Source organism: Teleopsis dalmanni, chromosome 1 (genome assembly GCF_002237135.1).
Source record: "Teleopsis dalmanni isolate 2A chromosome 1, ASM223713v2, whole genome shotgun sequence".
Classification (NCBI taxonomy): domain Eukaryota; kingdom Metazoa; phylum Arthropoda; class Insecta; order Diptera; family Diopsidae; genus Teleopsis; species Teleopsis dalmanni.
This window is the reverse complement of record NC_051846.1, coordinates 195,188,174-195,202,791: the sequence shown is the minus strand read 5'-3', so window position 1 is coordinate 195,202,791 and position 14,618 is coordinate 195,188,174. Positions and strand designations below refer to the sequence as shown.

The following is a 14,618-nucleotide window of genomic DNA, read 5'->3' as shown; positions in this document are numbered from 1 at the left end:
TACCTTTTCGTATATATTTTAAATTTAACAAAATCCTAGACCAAATTTAATAAAATTTTTAGATTAATTTTAATTCCCTTATAGTATCCAACTGACTTCCAGATTAATTTAAAATACTATATCTGTTATATCTTCATTTTACACTAAATTTATATATATTCAAATATTTTCTAGGTTTCTTATTTCATTTAAAATTTTAAGCGAAATATAAAATTACACATTATTTCTACAAGCTCGGTGTGTAATTGTTAATTTTGTTTTTTTTTTTTTTTTGTAAGATTTATATATTGCATTATATATATCGTTTAAAAAAAAGCATTGTGATGCGTAAAAAACTCAATTTTTATAGATTATATTTAAAAGAAAGAATAGCATTGGAACACTAATCATCTGCATTCATTTTAAATTAAAAAAGAAAAACATATAATAAAAAGTGTAATCAAAAATGTTGAAAAAACTAGATTTAAAAACAAGATACATATATATGTCTATATATGTATAGATATGTTACATATATAAAATGCTGCATATATAAAATAGTTATTATATGAATAGCAATATTATTATAATACTTATAAAAAGCATATGTATTTTCTGAGGAAAAAAGAACAAATGTAAATAAATTTATATAAAATAATGTTTATAAATTCAATAACAACAAATTATAATATTTTCATAAAATATTTTAATTCTTTTGTTACGTCAAATCAAAAAATATTTTTAATGTAAGTGTTTGTACATAACAATTTGTTCAAATTAATTTAATTTTAAAATTTAGTCAAAATAACACATTTCTTAATAATACAAAAAATTTATCATTTAATAGCTAAACTGTATATTATTAATTTTTGAAAAAAATAAATATAAAAAATCATATAAAAATAAACACCAACATTTTTTTTCTAAATGTTGTAAAATTTAATATGAAGCAACAAACTAAATATATATACATATACATAAATATATGCATATATACATTAATTAAATTATAAGTTTTTTTATTAATTCCTAATTTTAAGAGTTTTATTAATAACATTTAGATTTTTATACCAAATTTTATGTAATATATAATTAAAAAAAATGTTAAACAAATTTTTTTTTCGATATATTTAAAAAGTCAAACATATTGTATATATATACATTTACACATATATAACTAATTATAAATAGGTATGTTATAATCTATGTACTGATCAAACATACCAAAATCTATTATTAAATCTTAAAATAGCCATTTGCAAATTAAAATAAGTCATAAATTTAATTTATGTAATGTTGTAAAATTTAGTAAATTTGCATGTAACTGTATATTATAAATTATACTAATATATACTTCTGTGGGTATATAAAATATTTAATTTAAAAAATCAATAAAAAAAAATATTTATAAACAAATATTTGAAAACTTTATTTATTAGTAATTAGAATAATTTTGGAATTAATAAGAGGACATCGATTAAGTAATTCCTTGAATTGATTAAGTAAGTAGGATTAAGTAATGTTAAAACAACTGTAAATAATAATAATGCAACGATTCCTAAAAGGTATACAGTAACAAAATTAATATACATAGACTTTATTTTTAATTAAAATAGTCGTTTTTTATTTAAAACAACATTACCCCTTCGAGAATAACTATTCTTTATAGTACAGTAATAGTCAAAACAATAGGACTCGCTTGACAAATGCATAACAATGTAACGTTAAAAATTCGTTAATCCAAATATGCAATTATTGTTCACAAATATGATTCAATATCCGGAAACCTTTTTGACATATTTGGATTAATATTTTAATTATACGCTTATTGTCTACGTTACTTCTTCTGATTCAAATTCATCTTTTACTATACCACAACATAAAGATATATCGTTATGATATGCCCAAGCCATTTCTGGTGTGGAGAAATATATTCCTAATCCACCACACCTATCTATTGTTATAACGCCAGCTTTATGCCTCAAACGTTTCTCCATGTTTACTATTACAAATTCGCTAGCCTCTTGTGCCGTCAAATGTTGAAATTGAATCAATGCAAGAATTTTTGAGGCGACATTATAGCGCATTATGGTTTCGCCAAGACCAGTAACTGATACAGCGCCTACTTCATTGTCAGCATAATTGCCAGCTCCTAAAAGTGATGAATCTCCTATACGACCTGACATTTTTCCATTTACCCCACCAGTTGATGTAGCAGCAGCCAAATTACCACAAGTATCAATGGCTACAGCACCGACTGTGCCCGGTGCAATGGGATTTTCACAATTTTCTTTTAATTTTTTACGTTCAGCTTCTTTTTTTTTAAATTTATTTAAATTTTCCAAAGCACTTGGTGTGACTAGTGCACCTTCTGGTAACATTTCAAAACATTGTTCTATAGCAAAACACATTGCACCTTCACCTGCCAAATATTTATGCCTAGTTTTTTCCATTACTTTTCGTGCTAATGTTACAGGACTATTAATATTTTTTATTAAAGAAACGCAGCCAGCATTTAAGTCAGCTCCATTCATTATAGATGCATCCATTTCAACATTTCCGTCATAGGTAAGTGCCGAACCAAATCCAGCATTAAACAGTGGATTTTGTTCCAAGGCAACGACTGCTTGATGAACAGCATCAAAGGCGCTGCCAGTTTTGATTAATTCTTCGTAGCCCTTTCTAGCTGCTAACTTAACACCATTTTTATGTTTAACATACGAATCTTCTGGTACTTTACCGGCTCCACCATGCACTAACACCACCGGAACACGTTTCTAAATATGTAAATTATTATATATAATTAAAAGAAAGTATTCTATACAAATACGAAGAGACTTACTACTGATTTACAATAATTTCTTATGACAGTTAAACTCATAGAAAATAAAAGAAATTAAAATATATTTAAAAAAATAATTTTTTTTTTAAATTTATGTTTGCTATAGTTTATTGTATTTTTATCGTACAAAAAAAAAAAAGATTTATATGCAAAACAATGTCTAATAATATTAAGGCATTCAGTTTTGCTAGAACTAGTTTTTTTGCAATTCTTCAGAAACAGATATACTCATTTAGAATTTATTCTATTTCAAGAACTGTCACTCGATCACTCTAGTACTCACGGACTTCAGTTTGGTGGAGAAAAAAAAAGTGAAGACGAGAAGATTTTTTTAATTCAAGAGATTTTTATGTTCTACATGTGTTGGGAACTAACACAACTCTTGGTCTTTAAATGCTATAAATATTATTTTTATCTAAACATCATGGCATAGATGTTGGTAATTATTCAAAGTTCTACTCCATAGTTTAAACATGTTAGAGAACTACTTTCTAGTAGATCTTAGTCTGCTACAAGATAATATTTTAAGTTTTATAAAGGTGTCAGCTAGTCGTAAGTCTTTCCATTTTTTTGCTGTAAGACAATAGGCTATTAGGCGCAAGTAGATCCGTAGTATTACCATTATAACCTATAAAACTTACTCTATGGTATAACATATAATAAAAAAGTTTATGGATATGATATAAAAAGTATATAGTGAAAAAATATTGATTGTGCAGAAAATTAGCGTGTTTAGGGTTATTCCTTAAAGTATAAATCCTTAAACTGCACCGTGCTGGTAAACAATAATATATAGGTAACATACTTATTTGAAGACTTTTTTTGTAAATTGAATGAAATTTGACTATAATTACAATAAAATTAAAAATATTAATTACCTCATCATTTTTTATGTTACAAATTCAAAATTTATACAATTTTTTATGTTATATATTTTAAATAAATTTTTACAAATATTAAAACATTGTTAATAATATTTTCCTGAAATCTCTTAAAATCCAACAATTAAAAATCATTTATAAGAAACTAAAACTTTTATAAGTAACAATTTCCACTTGATCTTCTCCCTCATCAACTCCAAAGTGCAATTCATTACCACTTTGGTATGCCCAAGACATGCGTTTAGATGTGAAAACAATGCCTAAAGTTCCATTTGCATCAATACTAATAACACCAGCAGTTTGATTGAAACGTTCTTTCATATTTTCCAGCACTTCTTTAGTTGCTTGATGTGCATTGAGACCCCGGTGCTGAACAAGTGCAAGTATACGTGATGCGACATTATAACGCATAATAAACTCACCCGGTCCAGTAGCAGATACAGCACCACTTTCATTATCAGCATAAGTACCTCCACCTAAAATTGGTGAATCTCCAATACGTCCAGATAATTTTCCAGTTATGCCACCAGTAGATGTCGCAGCAGCAACATTACCATTCACATCAATAGCTACAGCGCCAACAGTACCAGGTGAACCAAATAAAGTTGTATCAATATCATTAAGTTTTGTTAAAGCTTGTGTGGCATTTAAACTATTTTTGTAATTTTCAAGAGCTTTAAGAGCAGCTGAAGTGACTAATGAACCCTCTGGTAATATTTCGAAACCTTCTGATTCAGCAAATTTCATTACACCCTCTGCAGCCAGATACCTATGACGTGTTTTCTCCATAACTCTACGTGCCAAGGTTATAGGATTTACTATATCTCGTACCACTGACACACAGCCTGCATCTAAGCTTGCACCATCCATAATTGCTGCATCCATTTCAACTGTACCATCCCAAGTTAGCACAGAACCGAGACCTGCATTGAATTGTGAATATTCTTCCATAAAACGCACAGCTTTTTCAACTGCATCAAGACTGCTGCCATTATCTTTTAAAATTTCATAACCTAATCTAGCGGCAAGTTTAACGCCATATTTCTTAAGTGGTATGGATTCATCCGAAACGTCACCAGCTCCGCCATGCACCAACAAAATGGGCTGTAATTGCTTAGGAGAAAAAATTAAAGTTTTTCATTTACTTCTAGCAGATTCATATTAGATAATCTTCTTACTTGTGCTTTAACGTAGTACAAACAATACAGCAAAAAGACTACGACCTGAAAACAATAAAACAATCTAAATTATTTATATTTCTTAAACCTGTTTTTGAACATAAGTAATAGGTAATTGCAAATAATTTTACTTATCTACAAAGATTATCTTAAGTTTTCGTGTAATTGTTTTTTAATTTGTCAATAATATCAGTCAATAAAACTGTATCTCAAAGATACGAATAAAAGCACTAGCTTTTTGCATCGATATCAATTACCTTTAAATTTATCATAGCAGTTAAAAACAACCTAAACAGCACAAAGGTTCAGTGACAACTAAACTAAATTATTTGATTCTTTATTATGTTAGTCCGATAGTTAATAATTGAGTATATAATAAAGGGTAATCCACATACAGCTTTATAAGAATTGAACTGCATATAAATAAATATCTCGCTCTTATCGGAACTAAACTAGTATATACTGTAAGTTATTGATTATGATAGCGCATACCATATTGTGTCACTAGATATATTTACTTAGGTCGGTGGTATAAAGGCATGTAAAAGTTTGCTTTCTTGGTAATCTGTAACGTCAAACCCAACCACACGAGAAATATTTGTTGCCTGTGATTTAACAACGGTAAAGCCTAGAAAGCGTGTCACCATCAGAACATCAAGAGACTCTTGAATTGAGCCTGTCCATGAGCCATTCCGCTACTTAATGCTGCCCAAAATTAAAGGAAATCCAGGTAGTAGTTTTCTAAACCTTAATGCGTTTTTTAAAGCTTCAATAGTTCCACAGAACTGTTGCTAAAAGTATTTTTTTGCAACCCAAAATTTACTTTTGCATTCGTGAAAACCACCTCTTTAATTATTCCAGTCTGTTTCTTTACGTACACTTTTTGCCGTTTTGGAGATAATAATGTAGTTGCACCTCAGTTATTCCACCTCAGTGAGCAAATCTTCCACTAAATAGATTTAAATTTAACTGGTGGAAAAATGGTATACAACCCACTGCTTTGTTAATATTAGCATTTTCTTGACCAACATCGGAAAAGTCCTCACTAATTTTCAAAATATAGCTACCGTAATATTAATGGTTTCTTCCCTAACACTATTTCGAAACGTTTCCTGATGGCCAATATAAAGTTAGTTTAATAGAAAAACTGTAATCAAAAATGGATTCACTTCTACTGTTGCTACACAAAATTCATGATGTGAAGTTGCTTTACTGCTTGCCAACAGGTCCAGACCGTGTGTTGCACTATTAGTTTTTAAAACTGTGTTAGTTCATCTTCGTCTTACGAAAAGTATACAAACGTTAGCAACGCCACCGATGTGAGGTCTCTTAAGCGGATAAACTGCGATTACCGTCAATCTGTTACTATATAATGTAAATTTTACGTTATAAATTGATTAATTTCACTTTGAATAAAAATCAAAGAAATTATGGAAAGCTAGAAGACTTTTCAGAAAAAAAAAAATACTGTAAATCTAAAATTTTTTTTTAAACCATCAAAAATTAAACTTAAGCTTATAATTATTAAATAAATATATGTTGTAACAACCAATAAATATTAAATAATTCATAAAATAGAACCAAATTGATAAAAGAGCTTTCATAATTTTTATCTAGACATTAACTATATCGCTTATATGTCTCATTTACTGTACTATAAGCATTTTGTTAAATTTTTCATTCTATTTCTCATATGCGAAGGAATACAGTGATCCTTAAGCTTAAAGGTGGAGTTAGACGGTAGTTAACGTAAGAAGTTAAGTCAAAGCGAAATGCACAAACAACCAAACCTGTGTATTTGATAGGAACGAAATAAACATATGTGGCGAACTTATAGAAAAATCAAATTCAATTAGGTTTTGACGTTAAGCGATTTTAAAAACTGTGCTCAGTTGCTCGCAAAACCTTGATGAGGGTGGATGCGTTGCAATTATGTGCGGAATATGTTTACTATAACGAGAGTAGACGAAAAAATATTGTGATTATGAATGTGATTATTAATAAATTTTTTTTTTATATTATATTTTTTTATATAATTATTTTATTAATATTGCTGAATATTGATTGTATTTCTATATAGCAAAAATAATCAGCAGAAAATATTTTAATAAATTTATTTTATTAACATTTTTACAATAGGTAATTGTATTTTATAATAGTTAATATTATTTATTTTATAATATCAATAATTAATATCTTATATATTGATCAATAATCAGTAGAAAGAATTTAATTTATGGTATAATAAATATTGAAGAGAAATACTTATTTAATAATAATAAATAATATTAAAACATTAGTTATATATAAAAATATTTCACTAAAAATGTTTTTATTTGTTTTACTTTGAAAGTACATTCGTACAAAAAATATATATAGAAACATAGAAATTCACTTCACTTGAGAACAAGCAACTACCGGTTGGAGTTGGGAACCTGATCCCCGAGGACATTTAATAGCAACATGCTTGCCATCAATTGCACCAACACAATTTGGACTGTTCCATGTTTGCCAAAAATCTGATGCAATATGCCGATATTGCTCTTCTGTAGGTTCACTTAAATATATTGGTGATAGTAATTGCCAAATAATATCACACATTTCCAACACGGTGTTTCTAACTGTAGTTCTTCCCAATTTATAGCTCCATGCTAAACTCTGTAAAGGGACGCCATGTGCCAAATACCTTTAAAAAATGTTCGTGTTATTTTTACTAAAATTACTAATAAAACAGTATATGTAACTTACAAAAGAGTAAGTGATAAACGTTCATCAGCATTTATTTGCTGCCCACATTTTGTCGCAGAAGGAGCTATTAACTTCAATAATAAAGTATATAATTCTTTAGACATCCGTGTATGACTAAAAAATTCTTCGTTATTTTTTTCTTTTATGGCTAAAAACGTTTTTCGGTAATAGCCATGTAGAGCACGATCCACATTAATAGGACGAACTCGCCACCTTCTATTGCGCATTTGATTTCTCATGCTGTACAAGCGCAAAATGTTTAGAAACAAATTACAAGCTTGCACAGTCAATTCATTTTGATTATACATATTTGTTAATAATTTACTTAAACTATTGTTAATTATTTCACTTTCAACAAAAATAACACAGAATTTCACTACACTTGCGGACACTCAACTACCGACTGGAACTTTTGAAAATATTTCATTTGCATGTTCCAATGTAAACAAAGTCAGCTGCTTACTTACCGTCTAACACCGCCTTAACTTAAAGCGAAATTTTCATTTCGTTTCTTCTTAACATCTTACGTTAACTACCGTCTAACTGAACCTTAAGCTTTACATACCTATCTTAGCATATCTAATAAAGTCTATATATATCAATATATATCAATATATATATATCAATATTTTTAAAATTTTTAAAATTGCTATAATAATATTACGAATGTGTTAATGGAGATAGTTTGAAACTGTTAGTAACTTTTTAGTACTAAACTGGAGTTAATTTATATGCAACCCTCCTAAATGATTTTAGTACAAATGTGACACTTTGCTTTGTTGATAAACAAAGCAGTACTAAAAAATTTTATTCTAGTGAATATTTTACATTTCGTGAAATGTCGTCAAAGAATTGTATAAAACTGGAAGTCTGTGTTGATTCCATCGCATCAGCTGTGGCGGCTGCTGAAGGTGGAGCAGCACGAATTGAATTATGCTCAGCGCTAAGTGAAGGTGGTTTAACACCAAGTGTTGGTACACTGAAAATACTTAAAGAGAAATGTCTTAACATTCCAATATTTTGCATGTTACGACCAAGACGTGGAAATGACTTTATTTATTCGACACTAGAAATTCAAGCTTTACTTGCCGATATGGATATACTCCGTGAACAAGGTGCAGATGGCTTTGTCTTCGGTGCTCTAACGAACGGACAAACTGTAAATACGGAGCAGTGCCAATATGTTTTACAGCAAGCAGCTGGTCTGCCAGTAACATTTCACCGTGCATTTGATCTAACTAATCCAATTTGTATGGACGAAACTGTTTCACAAATAAGACATCTTGGTTTTAAACGAATATTGAGTAGTGGTTTTTGTCAAAGCGCAGAAGAAGGTACTAACAATTTGGCAAAACTAATTGCGAAACATCATCGTGATATAATAATAATGCCTGGGGCAGGTATTAGTGTTAGTAACTTAGATGAGATTCTTACAGCTACTAAATGTGCTGAATTTCACGCCTCTGCGAAGAAAGAAGCTGGTGAAAATATTAATATTACAAAAATGGATTGTGAGATTTCTATGGGAAAACAAGATATTGAACCTTATTCAATAACAGATGTCAATGTTGTACGAAAGATGGTAGCTATTGGTAGAGCAGTGACTGGAGAATAATTTTTAATTGATTTTATTTATATATCATATACATATATTATATACCATATAAAATGTATGATGCAAAGTACTTGTCGATGAATATTTTCAACAAATTAAATGCCATTCAAAGAATTAAATTTGTTATTTAAACATTTAAGTCAATAAAAAAAAAAAACGAAACGATTAAGTATTGGATTTTTATTTTTTTAATGTACAGAAGCCACCAATAGTTTAGTTTGGCATAAAATTTACAGGAAAGTTGTTCCAAATAACGGTCTTCAGAATTAATATATTTATTTATTCATTCACAGAAAGTTGCCCACCATTTCCACAATCAGTAGTTATCACCTCCAAAAGGTAATCTAATGGCCATGTTATGGAGAATAACAAATCATTGTCGATCATCACATTTGTTGTTGCTTTCAATATAAATATAATATATAAAATTAAATATAAAATATAATATGATTCTTACTAAGATTTTTAAAATCCTAATGTTGAAATTCCACTCTAGTATCAAAATTATCAGAATTAAAATTTTTGAAAAATAATACCGAACATATTTTACGCATGTATTTTCTAAACATGATTATCAAATTCTACTTAAATATCATTTTATATACATATGATGTGTACTTAATATGCAAAGAACTTTATACTACTATTAGTTAAGATTGGTATGTCTTCTATACTACTATTTAAGAGTAGAATCAAAATTACGTTACATTGCCTCTCTGTTTGCGGGATAAGACTAAACTGTTTTTGTTTTGTTTTCTCTTTTTCTTTCTTCAACTTTCGCTGTTGTTCTTTTCATTTTAACGACGGAATTGATACGAAAAAAGAAAATAATTTTACTTGGATTGCTAAGAAAATCATTGAACAATAAAAATTCAAATATAAAAATGGTTTTAACATATCATAAGTTAAAAAAATTAATAAAAAATGTTTAAATAAATTTTGTTAGTAGAATAAATAAAACTTTCAGATAAATTGCGTTCTAATTATACAGAATTTTTTTTTTTTTGTCGTAATGCCAAAGAGAATATATGCATAAAGAGCACTAGAAATTCTCTAGATATAAAGAAAAGTAAATCAACAAAGAAAGCAATTATTATAGCATATAATGGGTAGAATATTTCTGGAGCATCTTGGTGGCATTAAATTATTTAATTGTGCACAGTGTCATACAAACTTAACAAATCGCAATCAGCTGATAAGCACCCGTTTTACTGGTGCCACAGGTAAATATTTTATAATTCATATTGTAATATCATTCTAATGACGTCATATTGTGCACTTCCTATATACTTAGGTCGAGCTTATCTGTTTAAACGAGTCGTTAATCTCACGTTCAGTAATGTACAGGAGCGTGTAATGCTTACGGGTCGACACATGGTACGCGATGTTATGTGCAAAAACTGCAATAACAAGTTGGGTTGGATGTATGAATTTGCTACCGAAGACAATCAAAAGTAAGTTCATACATAAAATATTTAAATATTTCTTTTGTTTATAATTTGTAAATGTTAAGTATTATATTTTAGTACATATACATTGTGTATGAATTTAAAATTTTATTTATTTAAAATTTTCAGCATTATTTCATATTTATTTGTTTATAATATGGTAAACCCGTGGAAGTAACACAAAAGCGTTATTAATGATCATAGTATTTTCTCTATTAATAAATGAATCTTCCATAACTATTAAACTAGCTTTTCCACTAAGGTGTATCAATAACTATACTGTACTACATTAATCCCCATCATTGGATAAATGAAAGACTTCTCTCTCATGCAGCAATAATTGTATGAAGTCTGATTATATCAGTACGAACTACATGAAGCCTGATTATAGCCACAAGAACTAGCTTCTTAACTGAACAAAGACAGACTTCTTTGTACAATAACTACACGAGGTGTGATAATAGTCCTATGATTATCAGCTAGTTATTACTCATAAATACGTCTGTCCTCAATGTATGCCCCAATTGCAGCTCTATTCCTCATAACATTACAGTTTTTGTTTTCATATCCAAATGCACACACAAATTTTATTACTTTATAACTCACTCCGTTGAGTTGTTAAGATTCTTTTGTATGGGCTCCTACCTTATAGACTCCAAATCCCATCCTATTTTGCAAAATTCGTCATCCTTTTATGTGCTTGCTCTACAGTTGTAACAAATAAAAAGTTTTGTCTTGGTACAACCGCTGAAATAAGCAATAAGCAATCATGTTCTATAACTTTTCAATAAAATGTGCATTTTACAAAAAGTGCATTTGTATTCACGTCTATTAAACATAATTAATTAAGCCTGTTGGTTCCTCCAATCTGCCACTTTTCCAAATTCATTGTTAAAGAGTGTTGTTAGAAGGTTAAAACGACCTCGTCAGTATATTTATAATTGTAGTTTTACTATTATACACTATTTATTTTTGTTTAATTTATTATCTTTTAAAATATATAAGTAAATGAAATAACTAACTAATAGTACCAAATATTACAATTATAATTAATCTATTTTATATTTTACAAATTGCAGGTACAAAGAAGGTCGCGTTATTTTAGAGTATGCACTCATCAGCGAAGCAGAAGGGTTAGCTACAGAAGTAATACAACCTCATCATTAAACCAAGTTGATCAATAAATAAACATAGTTATATGCATCCTTATTTAAAGTAGATGTTTAAGTCATTTTTGAATCTAAGCTAATTTATGGTGTTTTAGTTTGTAAAAATCATTATTATTATTATTATTAGTAGTATATATATACATATTTTCTATATTTAAAAATAAATTTACTTGCGTACTAAAGCGAGGCTTGCACAAATCGTCGTTTGAAAGTGAGGCTTTAAAGCTTACATATTTATCAATATTATACTATAATTTACTTAATATATATATATTTTTCAAAGGCGAACTCATGTAATCACAAGTCAGCAACTTAATTTTACAATAAATTATGAACTTAATATATATTTTATATTACGAATATCGTTATATTACAAATATTATCACTTATAAAACGTTAAGTGTGAGTATTTTGTGACGAATATCATGCTAAATTATGAATTAAGTAAAATAAAATTACTTTTAAAGTTAATACGTATGCGTTATTAAATATATTCAACAATAAATGAAAAATTTAGACATAAAAACTTTAGTGTTTTTGCTTTCAGAAAAATTAGAACACCTATTATAATAAATGGAAAAAAGTGAATTTTTATTATTTAAAAAAACAATTTTTCTGTTTTCATTTCCGTCGCAATAATTTCATAAATTTGTTTGTACTACAGTAATATTTTTTGCTGTGCAAATAATAAATAAAATGAAATAAGCTAATAATCAGCATCCCTTTAATTAAACTCCTAAATTGTTATTGGCGCAACTAACGCATGTAACCTTTTTCGCCTGCATATAAAAAACTAAGTCAATTTAATTTTTTAACTTAAAATTTATTTTAACATTGTAATGTATTTCACTAAATACAATATAGAACTATAACAAAGTTTGTACAAATGCAGCCGCGCTATTTGAGGTTTTATAATTTGCCGGTCTTTTGTGCCATAGCCATTGCATTTTCATTGACAATCATTTGGAACTCTTGGAAGCGTTGGGAAATCCTCTGATTCATTTTAAGATATTTTTCCATGCAATTCAATGCGCATTTTTCCTGAAATTTAACAAAACAAAGGAACACATTAACCAATACACTCTTTTGTTGTTGGTGATATAATTTCGATGTACATACTTCATTATTTTTCACGGTACGGGAGGTGAAATCACGGACACAGTCTGAAAAGCACATTTCAGATAATTTATTATAAGACATCAAGAAATCTGAAAACTACAAAACAAAAACAATGTCATTTAAAAAAGTTTTAAAATTATTTCGCACAATTCTGTATCAATTTTTTTATCTTACTGTTTTCATTTGATCCTTATCTATTGTTTCAAGTGTTACTTGTTGTCCTGCGGCTGCCATTTTTAATTGAGATATGAATTATTGTCACTTTAATTCAAAATTTTATTAAATTTACGAAAAATTTAATTTTGTATATTTTAATATGTAATCGTCCAACAACGAGGCAGTGTAATCAGCTAACAGCTGTTTTTGACAACCTACTTTAATACAAATAGAATATTTCTTAACAACTCTGTCCTTTGAATTGACAAGTAACCAGTAGTACTCTATAATCAGTAACCAGTGGTCTATAAAATAGTTTCGATAAATACTTAAACAAGTATTTTATAGTTTACAAACTAATATGGCGTTTACATTGAAAGTGTTTACATTCGTTCTTTTTCATTTGTTCTCATTTCAACAGCTGATTTTTCAATTTGCATGTTGATTTGATTTTTGGCCTGTGCCAAAAAAATGTTGCATGAAGGTTAAATATGCCTTCAAACCTTACATTAGAAACTTAAAACATATTTTTAACTTCGATTAATTACTTTTTGGGAAGTAAAAGTTCTAAAAAGCAGTGCATCGTTTTCAAGAAAATGCAACCACCAAACATTTGTTTACCTTTTTTTGTAAATATGTTAAAAACAGCTTTTTCAAACTGTTAAAATGCCATGAAGAGCTTTCATTTAGGGTATGTTCAATGGATTCCTTTGCATTTGGAACGTATGTGGAATGCATTCGAACGTCATACAGAATGTGAGAAAATTGCTCATTTTTGTGCTTGAAATTTTATATGCAAGAATGAGCCATTCGATACTCATTTTCGATTTTTGACCAAAATGAGCCATTTTCGGCCAATGTAAACGCCGTATTATCATTTTTTTATTCAAAATATTTATAATTATTATAATATTTTCTAAATTCATATTTTAACTAGAAAAAAAAAGAATTAATTTATTTATTTGTTTTCATTATGCAAATTTAAAATAAAATACTTAAAATACTAATGTTCGTTCACAAGTGATCACTTTGGTGTGGATGTACCTTTATTCATAATATTGTCAATTTTAAAAATTTTAGAAATGAAAGAAAATTGAAATATATATGTGTACTAATAAACAATAATTATGCTTACCAACTTTCTGAAAACCACGTAGGCATATGTATTCGGTATCTATAAGACGTATTTAAATCATTTTCGAGTTTATCTTAATAACCGTGTAGAACTTATTCACATCTTTCACAAAAAATGCAAAATAAGTGCGTACTTATTTTTTTTTCTAGCTACGTTTGCTTATTAAATGCTGCCTCGAAAAATTGCAATACATTATTTAAAATCAATGAAGAAAATTCTAAAATATAGTGATTTGAGATGTCAAATAAAGGGCGGACTAAAAAGAAAGAAGATTTATGCTATTAAAGAAGATCTAAGGATAATAAATGTTAGATATTATACAGGATTAGTGCGATAAAGATTTAGATG

At 28.2% G+C, this 14,618-nt stretch overlaps 6 protein-coding genes across 6 annotated transcripts; 2 read left to right on the top strand and 4 right to left on the bottom strand.

Annotated features, from left to right (window-relative positions):
• Positions 1–1,595: 1,595 nt before the first annotated feature.
• LOC119666998 (isoaspartyl peptidase/L-asparaginase-like) lies at positions 1,596–2,860 on the bottom strand. The gene is made up of 2 exons (XM_038076276.1): positions 2,822–2,860; positions 1,596–2,756 (listed from the first exon to the last, which is right to left on the bottom strand). Exons 1-2 carry the CDS (start codon positions 2,858–2,860, stop codon positions 1,812–1,814), a joined length of 984 nt encoding a protein of 327 aa, XP_037932204.1. The 3' UTR covers positions 1,596–1,811.
• Positions 2,861–3,790: 930 nt separating this feature from the next.
• LOC119673142 (probable isoaspartyl peptidase/L-asparaginase GA20639) lies at positions 3,791–5,183 on the bottom strand. The gene is made up of 3 exons (XM_038084380.1): positions 5,138–5,183; positions 4,881–4,925; positions 3,791–4,815 (listed from the first exon to the last, which is right to left on the bottom strand). The coding sequence occupies exons 1-3, from the start codon at positions 5,150–5,152 to the stop codon at positions 3,838–3,840; spliced, it is 1,038 nt and encodes a 345-aa protein (XP_037940308.1). The 5' UTR covers positions 5,153–5,183; the 3' UTR covers positions 3,791–3,837.
• A 2,088-nt stretch (positions 5,184–7,271) lies between these two features.
• Positions 7,272–7,936, bottom strand: LOC119666997. Its single transcript, XM_038076275.1, has 2 exons — positions 7,629–7,936; positions 7,272–7,566 (listed from the first exon to the last, which is right to left on the bottom strand). Exons 1-2 carry the CDS (start codon positions 7,934–7,936, stop codon positions 7,272–7,274), a joined length of 603 nt encoding a protein of 200 aa, XP_037932203.1.
• A 462-nt stretch (positions 7,937–8,398) lies between these two features.
• Positions 8,399–9,357, top strand: LOC119671059 (copper homeostasis protein cutC homolog). The gene has a single exon (XM_038081556.1). The coding sequence runs from the start codon at positions 8,467–8,469 to the stop codon at positions 9,241–9,243; it is 777 nt and encodes a 258-aa protein (XP_037937484.1). The 5' UTR covers positions 8,399–8,466; the 3' UTR covers positions 9,244–9,357.
• Positions 9,358–10,170: 813 nt separating this feature from the next.
• LOC119671058 (protein yippee) lies at positions 10,171–12,332 on the top strand. Its single transcript, XM_038081555.1, has 3 exons — positions 10,171–10,466; positions 10,538–10,697; positions 11,771–12,332. Exons 1-3 carry the CDS (start codon positions 10,349–10,351, stop codon positions 11,856–11,858), a joined length of 366 nt encoding a protein of 121 aa, XP_037937483.1. The 5' UTR covers positions 10,171–10,348; the 3' UTR covers positions 11,859–12,332.
• Positions 12,333–12,692: 360 nt separating this feature from the next.
• On the bottom strand, positions 12,693–13,380 carry LOC119673132 (mitochondrial import inner membrane translocase subunit Tim9). Its single transcript, XM_038084368.1, has 3 exons — positions 13,154–13,380; positions 12,980–13,075; positions 12,693–12,901 (listed from the first exon to the last, which is right to left on the bottom strand). Exons 1-3 carry the CDS (start codon positions 13,211–13,213, stop codon positions 12,770–12,772), a joined length of 288 nt encoding a protein of 95 aa, XP_037940296.1. The 5' UTR covers positions 13,214–13,380; the 3' UTR covers positions 12,693–12,769.
• Positions 13,381–14,618: the final 1,238 nt, after the last annotated feature.

What these genes read in the sequence shown, in the direction of transcription:
- LOC119673132 (XM_038084368.1), bottom strand. Translation starts at nt 13,213, where the DNA reads ATGGCAGCCGCAGGACAACAAGTAACACTTGAAACAATAGATAAGGAT. An exon ending in ATAAGGATCAAATGAAAACA is followed by an intron (nt 13,076 to 13,153) that starts GTAAGATAAAAA and finishes TTTGTTTTGTAG; the next exon opens with TTTTCAGATTTCTTGATGTC. An exon ending in GTACCGTGAAAAATAATGAA is followed by an intron (nt 12,902 to 12,979) that starts GTATGTACATCG and finishes GTTAAATTTCAG; the next exon opens with GAAAAATGCGCATTGAATTG.
- LOC119671058 (XM_038081555.1), top strand. Translation starts at nt 10,349, where the DNA reads ATGGGTAGAATATTTCTGGAGCATCTTGGTGGCATTAAATTATTTAAT. An exon ending in CCGTTTTACTGGTGCCACAG is followed by an intron (nt 10,467 to 10,537) that starts GTAAATATTTTA and finishes CTATATACTTAG; the next exon opens with GTCGAGCTTATCTGTTTAAA. An exon ending in GCTACCGAAGACAATCAAAA is followed by an intron (nt 10,698 to 11,770) that starts GTAAGTTCATAC and finishes TACAAATTGCAG; the next exon opens with GTACAAAGAAGGTCGCGTTA.
- LOC119666997 (XM_038076275.1), bottom strand. Translation starts at nt 7,936, where the DNA reads ATGTATAATCAAAATGAATTGACTGTGCAAGCTTGTAATTTGTTTCTA. An exon ending in CGTTTATCACTTACTCTTTT is followed by an intron (nt 7,567 to 7,628) that starts GTAAGTTACATA and finishes CATTTTTTAAAG; the next exon opens with GTATTTGGCACATGGCGTCC.
- LOC119666998 (XM_038076276.1), bottom strand. Translation starts at nt 2,860, where the DNA reads ATGAGTTTAACTGTCATAAGAAATTATTGTAAATCAGTA. An exon ending in GAAATTATTGTAAATCAGTA is followed by an intron (nt 2,757 to 2,821) that starts GTAAGTCTCTTC and finishes TTACATATTTAG; the next exon opens with AAACGTGTTCCGGTGGTGTT.
- LOC119673142 (XM_038084380.1), bottom strand. An exon ending in TGTACTACGTTAAAGCACAA is followed by an intron (nt 4,816 to 4,880) that starts GTAAGAAGATTA and finishes TTTTCTCCTAAG; the next exon opens with CAATTACAGCCCATTTTGTT.
- LOC119671059 (XM_038081556.1), top strand. Translation starts at nt 8,467, where the DNA reads ATGTCGTCAAAGAATTGTATAAAACTGGAAGTCTGTGTTGATTCCATC.